The sequence below is a fragment of the Chaetomium globosum genome, genomic scaffold, assembly GCF_000143365.1.
Source record: "Chaetomium globosum CBS 148.51 scaffold_3 genomic scaffold, whole genome shotgun sequence".
In the NCBI taxonomy this organism is placed as follows: domain Eukaryota; kingdom Fungi; phylum Ascomycota; class Sordariomycetes; order Sordariales; family Chaetomiaceae; genus Chaetomium; species Chaetomium globosum.
The window spans coordinates 1,375,281-1,388,877 of record NT_165978.1 but is presented as its reverse complement, the minus strand read 5'-3'; the positions used below and the strand labels follow the sequence as shown (position 1 = coordinate 1,388,877).

The following is a 13,597-nucleotide window of genomic DNA, read 5'->3' as shown; positions in this document are numbered from 1 at the left end:
GCGGTCGGTAGGGAGATAGAGCCGTTAGTGATGGATGGAAAATGGTGATGGGGGGTGGTGGATGGGGATAAGTTGGGCACTCGGTGTTTAGAGGCAGTGTGACGAGTAGCAAAGTGATTGGGGTTGACGCACTCGACTTTTACATTGTGAGACGCTCGGAGGTCCTTATTCTTTTGGAGCTCGAGAAATGCGAGATAGCTCTTATAGGTACGCTTTGGCGTGTTAGTCTTCCTTGTTCCTAATGATTCGGGTGCAAAAAGGGTCTCTTACCAATGATCAGATAATAGTCAATTTTGCCGGCCATCCTTATTCATTAGTGGGTTATTTGCATAATAGATACACAATGGTGTGCCTTCCCAAACATTACCCTGGATGATTTATGAGAATAAGGGTTGTCTAAATCCCAAGGTGTTCTCATGCAGGGGCCCGGGATAGGGAGAACCTCGGCAGCCCCACATCGGGACGGCCCCCGACAGCGTGTACATACTCCGTCCGGCCTTACGAACTCCGGCTGATCACTAATCCACATTGTCCAACCTCAATGCCGGAGTGACCCACCATTCGGGGATCAACTCACCGGATTCACTATGATATGAAGCTTCTGTCCGATACCAGTTGAAGAAGTATCCCAAACACGACTTACACAGAACCTCTTTCCATCACCTACCTATTCATCTCAGCATGACGTCTCGTAGGGTAGCTCTTGTAGTCGGCGCTTCACGGGGCATTGGCCGGCAGATTGCCGTTGACCTAACCAAAGAAGGATACGCTGGTAAGCATCATCTCCTACCCTCTCCAAGTCCCAACCCCTAACTCCCAGAACCACACTCTAACCCGCCACCCACCAAGTCGTCGTCGCCGCAAAGTCCACCACTCCTGAAGCCGACCTCGCCAAGATGTCCCCCTTCCCACCAGACCCCAAGTCCCCCCTCTCCACCATAACCACCGTTGCCCGTGAAATTGCCCTCGCCGGTGGTGAAGCAACCGCCATCCCCGTCGACACAACCAACTACGACAGCATCCAGCAGCTAGTCACCAAAACCATCGAGGTAGCCCCCCCATCCCCACCCTTCCCTGCTTTCCCAAACCCCCCACCACCACTAACGTCCTCCCCAGACCTACAACCGCCTCGACATCCTAATCTACAACGCCGGCGCCATCTGGTGGGCGCCCGTAGCCGCCACACCCATGAAGCGGTTCCAACTAATGCAGCGGGTGAACCCGGAGGGTCTGTACGGCGCCGTGCAGGCCGCGCTGCCCTATCTCAACCCCGCGGACGAAAGGGGACGGAAGGCTAGGGAGAGGGCTGGCGGCGGGGCACGGATCGTGGTGGTGTGTCCGCCGATCTATAGTCGGTTTTTTAGGGGCAAGACGGCGTATGCGATGGGGAAGGTGGGGATGAGTGTGTTGGTGAAGGGGTTGGCGATGGATTTGGAGAGGGAGGGGGTTGTGGGTGGGGAGGGCGGTGATGAGGGAGGCGTGGGGATTGGGGGGTTGTGGCCGGCTGTTGTGAGTTCTCTGCTTTTTTTGTTTCTTTGTTGTTTGTTTAAGCGGAGGAAGGAGAGGGGAGGGGGAGGGGGGAGGGGGGGGGAAAGGCTCTGGCCTCGTCCAGTACTTGGTGCGAAGATTCCGGCTAACATGTTACTGTCTAGGCTGTCGAGTCTGCGGCGACAGAGCAGTTTACGCGCAAAGATCCGTCCTACACCAAGGACTTGCGCAAGGCCACCATCTTCTCAGATGCGGTTCTTGCCATGATCAAGGCCCCGGCATCCGTCATGAACGGCCAGCTAGAGCTAGACGAGGATTTCCTGAGGAAACAAGCGGGTGTCACTGACTTCTCCAAATATGCCGTTGTCCCGGGGACGTCACCAAGGAGGATCGTGCCGGCTGAACTGCCGGATTTGACGGTCAAGGAGCAAGAGGATGAAGGAATGAGGACTGATAGTTCCAAGCTTTGATTATGAGGCCATTCCGGCCGCCGTACTTGGTTGAGCAGGGTATTTCTCTGCAACGAGTGGTATGAACTCAAGCTGGCTATCTGTGTTGTTTAGACGCCGAGCAAAGATGTGTTCAAACGCCCCTGACCCCCCGTGAGCTGGTCAAAGTATCAAGCGGAGATGGTCTCAGCCCACCCCCTGAGTGTCGGAGGTCAACCCCATTTCTAGATTGCGCAAACTTGCAATTGGCGGTACTGTGTACCGAAATGTGTTACTAGCTGTGACTTTTGTGATTATGGTTAATTACCATGGGTTCAGGGGGAACGGCAAAGTGTGGTGAGGCTGTGTTCCGTCGAGCCCTCTGCCCCTTGCTAGGAGCGGCTTCAACCTCGTCAACCCGGAGTGGTCGGGTCGTTAGGTCCTCGATCACCGGAAAATTGACCCGCTGAGGTTTCCAAGACATAGCGTTGTCTGCCTCCAGCCGCTTGAACATCTTCCTATCGCTTGTCGGGGTTTGTAGCCACCTGTGGTAGAAGACCTGGCGCGCTGTTGGTCTTCTTTCGCTGTCATAAGCCAGACAGCTGCAGATAAAACTCTGGCCAGCGTCAGAGATCAGGCCTTGAGGCTCGAGGACAGCAAAGATGGTGCCAAGGTACGTGTCGACGTCCTCCTGGCTCTCGAAAACCACCGAGTCGAGACCTGGAAGCTCCTCGTACCCTAGAACCAACTGCAACGTCAGCATGCCCACCGCCCAGATGTCGACTGATAAACCGTGACCCTGCCCTGGAGTATCACATTCACTGTAAGTAGGTAGTTAGATTGGGCTCTGTAAAGTCGAAATGCAACTTACGGGGGCCGATAGAACCGAGTTCCGACCTTGGATTTCAATCTTCTAGGGCCGGCAAGGCCTGAATCTCCAAAGTCCGAGAGCATGATGCGATACGGGACCTGAGGTGTCACCCCGCACAGGATATTCTCCAGTTTTATATCTCGGTGTGCGACGCCTTTACTGTGGATATAGGAGACACCTTGGAGAACCTGCCGGATAATAGACCGGGCCCCCCACTCGTTCAACTTGTTGTATCTCAAAAGCAGCGAGTAGAGATCTCCTCCTGTTGCTAGTTCCGTGATTACGTATCTGTTGGAGAGTTAGCTCCTGGGCACTCTGCGGTGGTGCTGGGGGGTAGCATACATCGTGTGCTCTGTCTCAAATGCTGCCTTGATGGGGAGGATATTTGGCTAAATAGTCAGAAAGATTGGGCAAAATGATATCGTCATATTCATACGTGGTCCAGTGTGCTCAACAACGATGCCTCTTGGCGAATCCTTTCCACTGCTTTGGATGCTCGGGAGTATTTGCTGATGTCGTGGACTTTGCAAACGACATGATTCCCAGTTTCCACATCTGCAGCCAGAAAAACAATGGCATGAGCACCATCACCAATGGTGCGATCAGTCACGATAAATCGGTCCTTGAACAGCTACGGGTCATGTCAGAGGAGTACAAAACTCGAGTAAAAAGGAAATAATTTCCTACCTCAACTTCCCGGCGCTGGAGTTGACTCAGGGTGTACGAAGGGTGCCGGTTGTGCGAAGTCAGGAACAGGGTGTACTCGAACCTTAGGTGAGGATACCCTCCGATAGTAATCGTATCTCCATCTTCGAGCAATCTCGATGGGGAAAGCGCCGCTCCCCTTCCGATGAGTTGGCCGTTCACAGCAGTCCCATTCGAGGACCCGCGATCACGCACGAAAACAAGCGGCGGGTGGTCATATTGCTCATCAACGACGATGGAAAATATTTCCAGCTGGCACCTTGACACCACAAGGTCTGCAAATGCGACATGATTTCTAGTCTCGTCCCGGCCAACGAGGATGGTCTTGTTTGGGAGAACTAGAAAAAAACCTGGAGTGGATGCGTCAGAATTCCACGGCGGACTGAATCACACACATCGCTTTAGACGCAGACCTAGCGACGCAAGAAGCGGCAAGGGGAGCTTGAAGGGAATCAAGCTGAATCCCGCTCTTAGTGATTGATGATTCTTACCTCCACTGGGCGGGTCACTGATCTTATTCTCCCACGTAATCTTCCCAATAGCCGGCGATGACATAGGAATAATACTTTTGGGCTTCGGCGATCAAAGTCGGGGAATACATGCACATTCAAGGTTGGTAAATGAAGTTGATCAGATTTGGAATTGACATTCTAGGCAAGGTTTTTAAAACCATTAACAGTATTTGCTTGAACTTCTAGGATTTACCAATTTAAAAATTCTCAGTCGAGCCTCTCAGGCAGTGAGAACAGCAGTCGAGGAAGGAGCGCAGCTGGTAGCTATTATGTGTTTAGTTTGCGCTTGCTCTGGAGTTGAAGCTCTGGTGGGATGCCCCACATCGTTCCCCTGGAACGGAAGGAGCTTGGGCCGGAAATGGCTTGGCAATAGTTGCGTCACCTGACTTACCCCACAGGGCTGCTTGCCCTCTGCCCTAGTTTGTTTAAGTCTACTTCCCCTCCCGAAAATCGATCTTGTTCTTTTTCTTAAACCATCACGCAAATTCTCATCAAGAAGTCATATGTAGGTACACCCCCAACAGCGACACTTCCAGCCTCATACTGACCCTGAATAGTCACGATGAGAGCGAAGTGGAGAAAAAAGCGCGTTCGTCGCCTCAAGCGCAAGAGAAGAAAGATGAGAGCGAGATCGTAAGTTTTGCCACCATGACGACGAGTGTTGGTTACATGGGTCACTGACAGCTCCCAAGCAAATAAACGCCCGAACCTACTCGACCTCAACCAGTCCCCAACATCAAGTTGGTCACCCAGTGGATTGAGCACTGCGATAATACCGACTGTCGCATCGAACGCTTCCCCACTGTTTGACGCCGTCCGTAACCAAGCGACCCAAGAAGCATCGGCAGCACGAGAGCTTTCAACTTCCTGTCTTCCCTTTACGGCAAGGCACTTTGGCAACTGGCTGGGATGCGCGGCACGGAACGGTTCGGTGGTATCATGAATTATGGTAATGATTGGTTGCCCGTCAATGAAGGTTGAGCTGGACAAAGGCGTTTACTGGGACTCGGGCAAGCTATGCCTCGATAGGATTGCGAATCCGGAATCATGATTTGCAGGAATTGACGACGCTTGGCTTCGAGATCAGCGAGCACCATGTGCTTCCTTGTGACTCCTGACCTATTTTCTTGCTTGCTTTGACTGCCATGGACATGCTGGGGATGCGGAAGCTATTCGACTTGGATGTGACCTGGACCAGAGCTTTCAGAGCTCGGAGCTAGACAACGCAACACCATTGGCGAAATTGGTTCATTTCTGTTAAACTACGAAGTTGCCAGGCCATTGGTTTATGAAATCCAACCTGTCTCCTAATTTTTCTCGTGTCGTAGTCTCAAATGCGGAATTCGCACTTGTCATGTGCGTTTTGGTTTGGAGCTTCGATAATATAGTGGGGGTGTGGAGGATGGGCCAAGGCGGTGAGATAACAACGGGTCCGGCCGCTGGCAGAAAAAAAAGTTACCGGGGCGTCCCCCTCGACTAACAAATACGACGGGCCAGCACGTTGCGATTTCGAGTCGCTATTTTGCACAAAGTCAACAAGCAAACACAATGCCGGGGTCAGCAATGAAGAAACGGCCGAGGCCGGAGGAGGATACGCAGGCGACAAAGAAGAAGGTCGACTTTCAAGGAGGGAAACAGGCCGTGGCACATTCATTTTCAGTTACCAAATTGCGAAAGCCGCAGGTGTCTCCTCCTGTAGTAGGTGAGGCGCTCTCAAATGACCCGACTTTCTCGCGCAAAGAAAACACAAAAAAAGCTGACGCAAAATATAGCCCTCACGCCCGGAATCTCTCTTTCCGACTCCTTTCCCTTCAATGTATACGAAAAAGACGAACAACCGGCTGTCAAGCGGCGAAAGGGCAGCAACCCGCCTCCGCTTGCCGAGATGGCATTGCACTCCTCGGCGCACAGGACGGTAGATTACACGGCTCGGGAGGAGAGGTGGAAGAGTGTGGATACTCTCCTAAACCACTTCCTTGCCGTCATTGACCCGCAGACTGGAGAGGTAGAAGTCATTCAAGCCAAAAAAATGGTGGTCAGGGGGACAGCCCGGTCGAAGCAAGCACCGGCGGAGGCGATGGAAGTATCCAGCGGCAAACCGGTACGACCTAGACTTGGTATTACCATTTGGGTTTGGACTCAAACACTGACGGTTTTGCAGACGCACTCGGCAGATGAAGAATGGGAACTGGGCGAAAACGTTTCGGCACAAAGTAATGGCAAAGTAATGGCGATCCAATGCCCGTCGCAGAAAATTGCCGAGCTTTGCTTGCCCAACTTCACGCGGCAAGCTGGGCGAAGACGATCGCGCCCTCGTGTACACCATCCGAGAATCTAGCCAACATATGGCCACCCGCGAGGAGTTGCAAGCGGCTGTCGACTTGGCCAGACCTGTGCCGCGGGGCAATTTCGATGCAGACGAGATCCAAGACGTCTATGTCCCGGCAGAAATCATTGGCGCCGAGGTACTCAATGCGATTCCGGTCATGGATTGGCAAGAACAAGTCAGGAACTCGGAACCGGTGCAGGTCCCTGCTCGCTTCGTTGCGCACCGTATCGTTCGTGTGGCTGGCAATGAGGATGACGTGCAGAGGCTGAAGCTCCTGCGTTATCTCCTCTGGGTTATCACCCTCTGGACGACAACAAAACCAGGCCGGGAACGTGGTACAAAGAGCATAGCAAGGAGAGACGACTTGCGGGAAACCCTTGCGCCGGCCCCCGAGGTGGTGATCGAGAACATTCGTCGCAAGTTTTCGGACAATGGAGTAATGCGCAAGGCGCACATTGACCTGCTTATGACGCACTGCTGCGTTTTTGCAAGCATTATCGACAATTTTGAGGTCAACACTCTGGATTTGAGGGAGGACCTGAAACTGGAGCAGAAGCAACTGAACCAGTACTTCCTGGAGATCGGTGCTCGGGTGAAGCAGTCGAAGATTGGTGACAAGATCAACCACCTCGCCAAGCTGGCCCTACCACTGCAGTTTCCGAAGATGCGGCAACCAGCAAAACGGAGATGAGATGGTTTGGGTATTGCAGCGTTCATGAAACAATAGAGTACACATAAAGTACACACCATAATCGAGGCTCGTTGACACCCTTGGTTGGGGTTGCCAATGAGCGAGCCTCATAGGTTCAATGCTGGAAGGGGAATGGTGGGCCACCACTCACACCCAAAACCGGACTTAGCAGACTAACCAACGATATTTGACTTGCCGAGCTTCCTGCAACCCGGTGATGAGCTACCAAGGTCACGAAAGAAATAAAATTGTAACACATCAAACCATGCCGACTCCTTTTACAACTTATTCCATGCAATCTGAGCCAGACCGGCCCAGTGAAGCCAGGGACTTTGCACACTACTCAAGTGAGCGGGGCCGGGAGGTTGCAAACCCCCCTCCGAGCCCCTCGTCTGAGCCCAACAACCAGCAACTCCCGGCGAGCACAGCGAACCCTGCAGTTCCAACTGCCCGCGCTTCGCACTTACCTACCACGGCAGGCAAAAAGACCGCTCCGGCCGGGGCTGTAGGGCTGACCGGAAGCCGGTTGCGATCCCCAACCCCCCTGGTCAGCGGCACCTTGAGCCGCATCGACCACGTGGAAACTTGGCTCTCCACAGCCCGCCGCCGGTCAAATCGCACACCATGACGCCATTAGTATTTCACAATAATCAGTTCGCGATGCGCTTGGAACGCGTTTTCAAGATGAGTATGCGACAACGAATTGCGAAAGCGCCGGTTCAACCTTTGGGTCACGGAAATTGCAAATATGGCAATCAAAAGCGCGTAGCCGAGTCTGTACTATCAAAGCACTTGCCTCACGTTTTGATGCATCATAGGTGTACAATCGCTGGTTTCCATTCGTGACGCGGTCGCTGTGATCGAAGTTGTCGGTCGTGAACCGCGATTTTTTGGAGGTGGTCATGAGGCGTTGCTGCCTGCAGGGGCACTAGGGCCCACTTTAACCCGCCGTCTCACGCTTGTGATTGGCTGCATCCCGAGAATTCGCAGCCAACCGGCCTGCGCGAAGCAGGAAGAACGCGCGAACCTCTCTCCCTCGCTCGCCTTTTGGTCGTGCTTCCGGCGCACTCCGTTTTCTCTTCCCTTAGCCCAGACCAAATCTGTATCGTCTTTTTCAACCGAGAGGAGAGGGCATAACCTTTTCTCCTTGCCACTTTTATATTGCCTGCGGCATTGTTTTTGTCTGGCCGACGACATTGCCGTTTCGCATCTTCTTTTTTAACGACTCCAACAGCGATCACCTCCCGTCCAGCGTGCCTTGGCAAATCGTCCCCAGCACACTGCTTCGACCAAGTTCGCCGTGTACACCTCCGCTAGCGACTGGATTTTCTCCGAAAACGGAATCAGCACTGCCCATCGTATTGTTTGACGAAATCATCGAGACCGTGGTGTAGGTGCACCCTCGCTATTGAATTGAAGGCCCCCCCTCTTCGTATCATTCACAAAATGCTTTTCCCGCATTGCCCGAGGAGTTCTCATTAACGCGCTATCAAAAGTTCCATCTTGTATTTATGATACGGACATCGCAGTGTTTTTGAAGACATTACCTGTGTCGATACCGGTCCTGCCAATTTTGTGCTTGTAGCCGTTCAAACCTTGTCATCCCGTCCGCGGTTTTGTCACTCTCGAGTGCTTCACCATGGTCTCGAAACGGAAACGCGATATCCTCGATGGATTCGACCCCAACAAGTCGGATTCCGAAGACGAGAACTTCGACCCTACCGAGGAGCGCCCGCGGCCCAGGAGTGCCAAGAAGTCACGCCAATCGAGGCCAAAAGGTCCGCGAAAGAAGTCCAACAAATACAGGGGATCTGACATCGACGATGACGATGAAGTCTCCGACAGTGGAAACGACGAATCTTTTGATGAAGAGGATGAGGAGGAGGAGGAGGAAGACGAGGATCTGCCTATGGGCGCGACTGGCAGAAGAATGAGAAAGGCAGCTGTCAAGCAACAATCCTACAAAGAGAGTAGTGAGGATGAAGAGGATGTGATCAAAGACTCGGATGGGGGTGACGATGACCCCGAGGATTCAACACCAAAGAAGCCAGCTGCCCGCCCTTCCAGAATCGTGGTTCTAAAAACGAACCCGCGGGCGCAGCGAGCATCAAAACGCGGGAAGGAAGAATCCGCCCCGCCTCAACCACCCGCTCGCCGGACCAGAGCTCGTACTGAGGAAGTAGACGAAACGTTTATGGAATTGTCAAATTCTGGAAGGCACGCAAGACCAGCACGCGCGTCGCGCAGCCGAAGCCCCGAAGCCATGGCTCGGACGATGCGCGCCAATCGAGGAGGGAAGGGAGTCAAGAAGCCGCCCGCTCCCATCGAAGAGGCGACACAAGAAACTGATCCCAAGGACGAGCCTGACCAAACTATGGATTCGCCGGATGAGCTTGCCCTTACTAAGCGTGAAGACGAGCCAGAGGATCAGGCCGGAGAAGAAAATGCCGCTCAGGCTGGGGAACAACCCGAGGATGCCGCCATGGAGGACCAGCAAGAAGAACCCGCTCAAATCGAGGCGCCGGAAGTAGAGGAGGACGATGACGATGATGCGCCCGTTACTCGACGAACTCGGGCCTCGAGAGCGAATGTCGGTGCGCCAGCTGCGGTCGAAGAGACTAACACCGAGCCGGAAACAACGAGAGGTGGCCGCCGTCTTAGACAGAGGCCGGGACTTCAAAACAAGAGCTTACAGGAGCCAAGCAGCGATTTCGAGCCTGGCGAAGAATCTGGCGAAGGCGAAGGCTCTGGCTCGGAAGCGGCGAAGAGTGACGTTGGCGGTGATAACGAATCCACTCCGACACCTCGGGGGCGTGGTTCTCGTGCTCAGAGCCGCCGGAGCCGCCGCAATAGGCAGGATTCTGGCGATGAAGAAGTGGAGCTCGATAAAGACGAAATGGCGGAAGAGCTTGAAGAACTGAGGGAGAGTTCCAGGTCACGCCCACGTCGCACTCGACGCCGATCCCCGTCAATTCAGTACGAGGAGCGGACTTCCAAAAAACGCCGCACAAAGCCGGTCGACTACAGCATCCCTGCGATTGACCCTGCCGCGCTCGAGGTTGAAGATGACGAGGAGCCGGTTGCGACGCCCGCAAGAAACCGCAGGGCGGGCAAAGGTGGTAGCAGCCTGGCATGGGAACGAACCCTCAATACCACGTATGGCCCCTTTGGTGGCGGCGGCGGAGCTGGAGCGTTGTTCGGAGGGCCTTGGGGGACTGGGGCAACAGGCGGGGTGGACTCCGATAGTAGTGACGACGAAATGGTCCAGCGGTCTGGTGTTGGTGGCACCGTTGGCATGACACCCACAACAGCTGCGCCGCCTGTCGGCCTCTTCAATACTGGTCAGAGCCATAACGCCGATGGCGTTGGAGGCATTGGAGGCGCCACGCCGCAGGTCGGCAAGGTCAAGAACCAGAAGGCATTTGCTGATGCCGACCCTCTTGGAGTGGACCTAACCGTCGACTTCAGCAAGGTCGGTGGCTTGCAGAGTCACATCGATCAGCTCAAGGAGATGGTTCAGCTCCCACTCCTTTACCCAGAGCTGTTTCTCAAGTTCCATGTAACCCCCCCTCGGGGTGTCTTGTTCCATGGCCCACCCGGCACAGGTAAAACCCTCCTTGCCAGAGCCCTCGCCAATTCAGTTGGCTCTGGCGGCCGCAAAATTAGCTTCTACATGCGCAAGGGAGCGGATGCCCTCAGCAAGTGGGTTGGTGAGGCCGAAAAGCAACTGCGGTTGCTGTTTGAGGAAGCGCGGAGAACGCAGCCCAGCATCATCTTCTTCGACGAGATCGACGGCCTTGCACCCGTGCGGTCAAGCAAACAAGAGCAAATCCACGCCAGCATCGTCTCGACACTCCTGGCGTTGATGGACGGCATGGATGGCCGTGGTCAAGTTATTGTCATCGGCGCAACCAACCGTCCCGATAACATCGATCCTGCGCTTCGTCGACCTGGGCGCTTCGATAGGGAGTTCTACTTCCCTCTGCCTGACTTCGAGGCGCGCCGGTCTATCATCGATATTCACACCAAAGACTGGGGCATTTCGGATGACTTCAAGAACGGCCTCGCGGAGAATACTAAGGGCTACGGAGGTGCCGACCTCCGGGCGCTTTCCACAGAAGCCGCTCTCAATGCCATCCAGAGAACATACCCGCAAATCTACGGCTCGAAAGAAAAGCTGATTGTGGACCCTGACAAGATCACAGTCCATGCGACCGACTTCATGATTTCGGTCAAAAAGATGGTTCCCTCCTCCGAGCGGTCAACCTCGTCGTCGGCCTCGCCGCTACCACGTCTAGTAGAGCCGCTCCTGAGAAATCAATACAGGGCCATTCTGAGGGTTTTGGATAATATCCTCCCGCGCCCCAAGAAGACCACTGCTCTCCAGGAAGCCATGTACGAGCCGTTTGAAGATGCGGACCATGGCTTCGGCAGGGAGGCGATGCACCAGGAGTTTGAGCGCTCGCGCATCTTTCGTCCCCGGCTTCTTATTTCCGGTGTGCCTGGGATAGGCCAAAATTATCTGGCGGCTGCTATTCTGCATCATCTAGAAGGGGTACATGTACAAACGATGGATCTCGCTACGCTGTTGGGCGACGGACGGGTAAGCATTCCCTTCTGGTTTTCGTGACAAGATTTGTGCTCACAACTTTATAGCCCATGGAACAGGTCATCGTTAGTCGGTTCACGGAAGTGAAGCGGCACAAGCCGAGCGTCATCTTCGTTCCGAGCGTCGACATATGGTGGAGCAGCATCACCGACGCAGCCATCACGACATTCACCACCTTGCTACGGAGCATACCACCCTCCGATCCCGTTCTTCTTCTGGCAACGTCTGAATGCATGCCCGAACAGTTGGCGCCCGAGATTCTCAAGGAGCTATTTGGCTTTTCCAAGAAGAACCGGGCCGTTGTCGAGCGCCCGGAGCGGGTATGTCAAGAAATATCATGAACAACCGGAACAACGCTAATTACTATGCTTTAGGAAAACCGACTCGAGTTCTTTGACAACATCATCGGTCATCTGAGGAAGTCCCCAATCGACTTCCAGATCCTGCCATCCCAGAAGCGGGTTATCGGAAGAAACTCCCAATTGCACCACCGCCGCCGCGAGAGTTCTAACCAAGGAAGAGATCCAAGCTCAACGCAAGCTTGATTTGCACTCCCTCAACTTTTGAAAATGCGTCTGCAACCGATCATGGACCAGATTCACCGCAAGTACCGGAAATTCAGGCAACCAGTGATTCCCTTCGCGCAGATAGCGTATCTATTCGACGAAGCCGACCCAAATTTCGTCCGTCCCGATATTGTCCAGACCGAAAACAGGCCGTACGAGATCGCGAAGGACAAGGAAGGCACTGAAGGTATTCGGGAGACGGCTACAGGGAAGTTCTTCTACAACCTAGAGAGCACCACCATCGAGGAGCGCTTGGCAAATGGCTACTACGCCAGACCCATCGACTTCTACAAGGACATCAATAGGTTGTACCTCGACGCCAAAAACTCGGGTGATCGAGACAGGACACTCAAGGCGAATGAGCTCCGCACCAACGTTGAGGTTGATGTGCATGACATTGGACAGACTCTTGCCAACCAAGGTATCAGGTTCGAGGAAATCTTCCAGAGGCAGCTGCAGAGGGTCAAGGAGGCGGAAGAGAAGGCCCGTAAGAGGAAGGCGCTGCAGCCCGTGGTTGATCTGATCCAATCCGATATTCCAGGCGATGGCGACAGTGACTCGCAAGGCCCAGTGGGTATCGGGCTTCCTCTGGCACAGGGCATGCGCACAACAACCGCAGCTAGATTCCAACCCATCATGAGCCCCGAGTACTTAATGGACATTCGGACATGACTGGCTCGCACCGGTTGACGAACGGCACGTCGGGGTCTCGACCTGAAGGCGAGGACGTTCACATGAGCGGTCTGGATGACGACACACAACCCATGCCTGACATGGCTTCGCCTCTTCAGTGGCCCCATATCGGAGGTCGCCCACCACTCGGAGACTCAACCAGGGCCACCGCAGGGACACAGTTCTCGCAACGTTCGGCCGTCACTTCGATCCCTCCGGGTGTATCTCCATCCGCCATTCTCAATGATGCCTCAACTACCAAAAACATCAGTAACTATCCACCAACCGCGGGGTCCGGGGAACTGGAGTACGCAGCGCGACGACACGCAGCGCACCAACGGTGGCACCGCGCACAACCTTAGACGATTCATCGCTGCTGCTGGACACTCAAGTGCACACCCAGAGACCTTGGGTCAGCACCAGAGCGGCCATTCGACCATTCTCAGCCAGTCAAGCTGCAAGTGGCAGGGAATGGGCGCATTCCCAAGCAGCCGCCATGGCCCAGGGGCATCCTTCAGCCCCGGGTGGGAATGGGGCTCCATGGGCCCGCCCCCAGGTAGCGGTGCTGCGTCTATTCGAGTTTCAGATGACAATATCCCCCTCATCCTCTCAAACAACGGCCCGGTCCCAAAAAAACCTCATCCAGCGGTGAGTAAGCAATTTCTCAAACGAAAGACCATCCATAGTAAACCACAGTTTTACCACCAAACGGGCAAGTGGCGGGTA

At 54.3% G+C, this 13,597-nt stretch overlaps 3 protein-coding genes across 3 annotated transcripts in view; all 3 read left to right on the top strand.

The window, feature by feature from the left end:
• Positions 1 to 896: 896 nt before the first annotated feature.
• Positions 897 to 1,958, top strand: CHGG_05734 (uncharacterized protein; the record flags this gene model as incomplete). The annotated part of the gene is made up of 3 exons (XM_001221828.1): positions 897 to 1,049; positions 1,117 to 1,509; positions 1,653 to 1,958. 3 exons carry the CDS (start codon positions 897 to 899, stop codon positions 1,956 to 1,958), a joined length of 852 nt encoding a protein of 283 aa, XP_001221829.1.
• Positions 1,959 to 5,552: 3,594 nt separating this feature from the next.
• Positions 5,553 to 7,024, top strand: CHGG_05733 (uncharacterized protein; the record flags this gene model as incomplete). Its single annotated transcript, XM_001221827.1, has 3 exons — positions 5,553 to 5,706; positions 5,777 to 6,228; positions 6,296 to 7,024. 3 exons carry the CDS (start codon positions 5,553 to 5,555, stop codon positions 7,022 to 7,024), a joined length of 1,335 nt encoding a protein of 444 aa, XP_001221828.1.
• A 1,639-nt stretch (positions 7,025 to 8,663) lies between these two features.
• CHGG_05732 (uncharacterized protein) overlaps positions 8,664 to 13,597 on the top strand; it is a gene marked incomplete at both ends in the record, with an annotated part of 5,914 nt that continues 980 nt past the window's right edge. The window contains 5 exons of the mRNA XM_001221826.1: positions 8,664 to 11,627; positions 11,681 to 11,953; positions 12,230 to 12,769; positions 12,991 to 13,141; positions 13,264 to 13,519. Coding sequence (XP_001221827.1) covers positions 8,664 to 11,627; positions 11,681 to 11,953; positions 12,230 to 12,769; positions 12,991 to 13,141; positions 13,264 to 13,519 — 4,184 coding nt within the window. The remainder of the gene's footprint in view (positions 11,628 to 11,680; positions 11,954 to 12,229; positions 12,770 to 12,990; positions 13,142 to 13,263; positions 13,520 to 13,597) is intronic.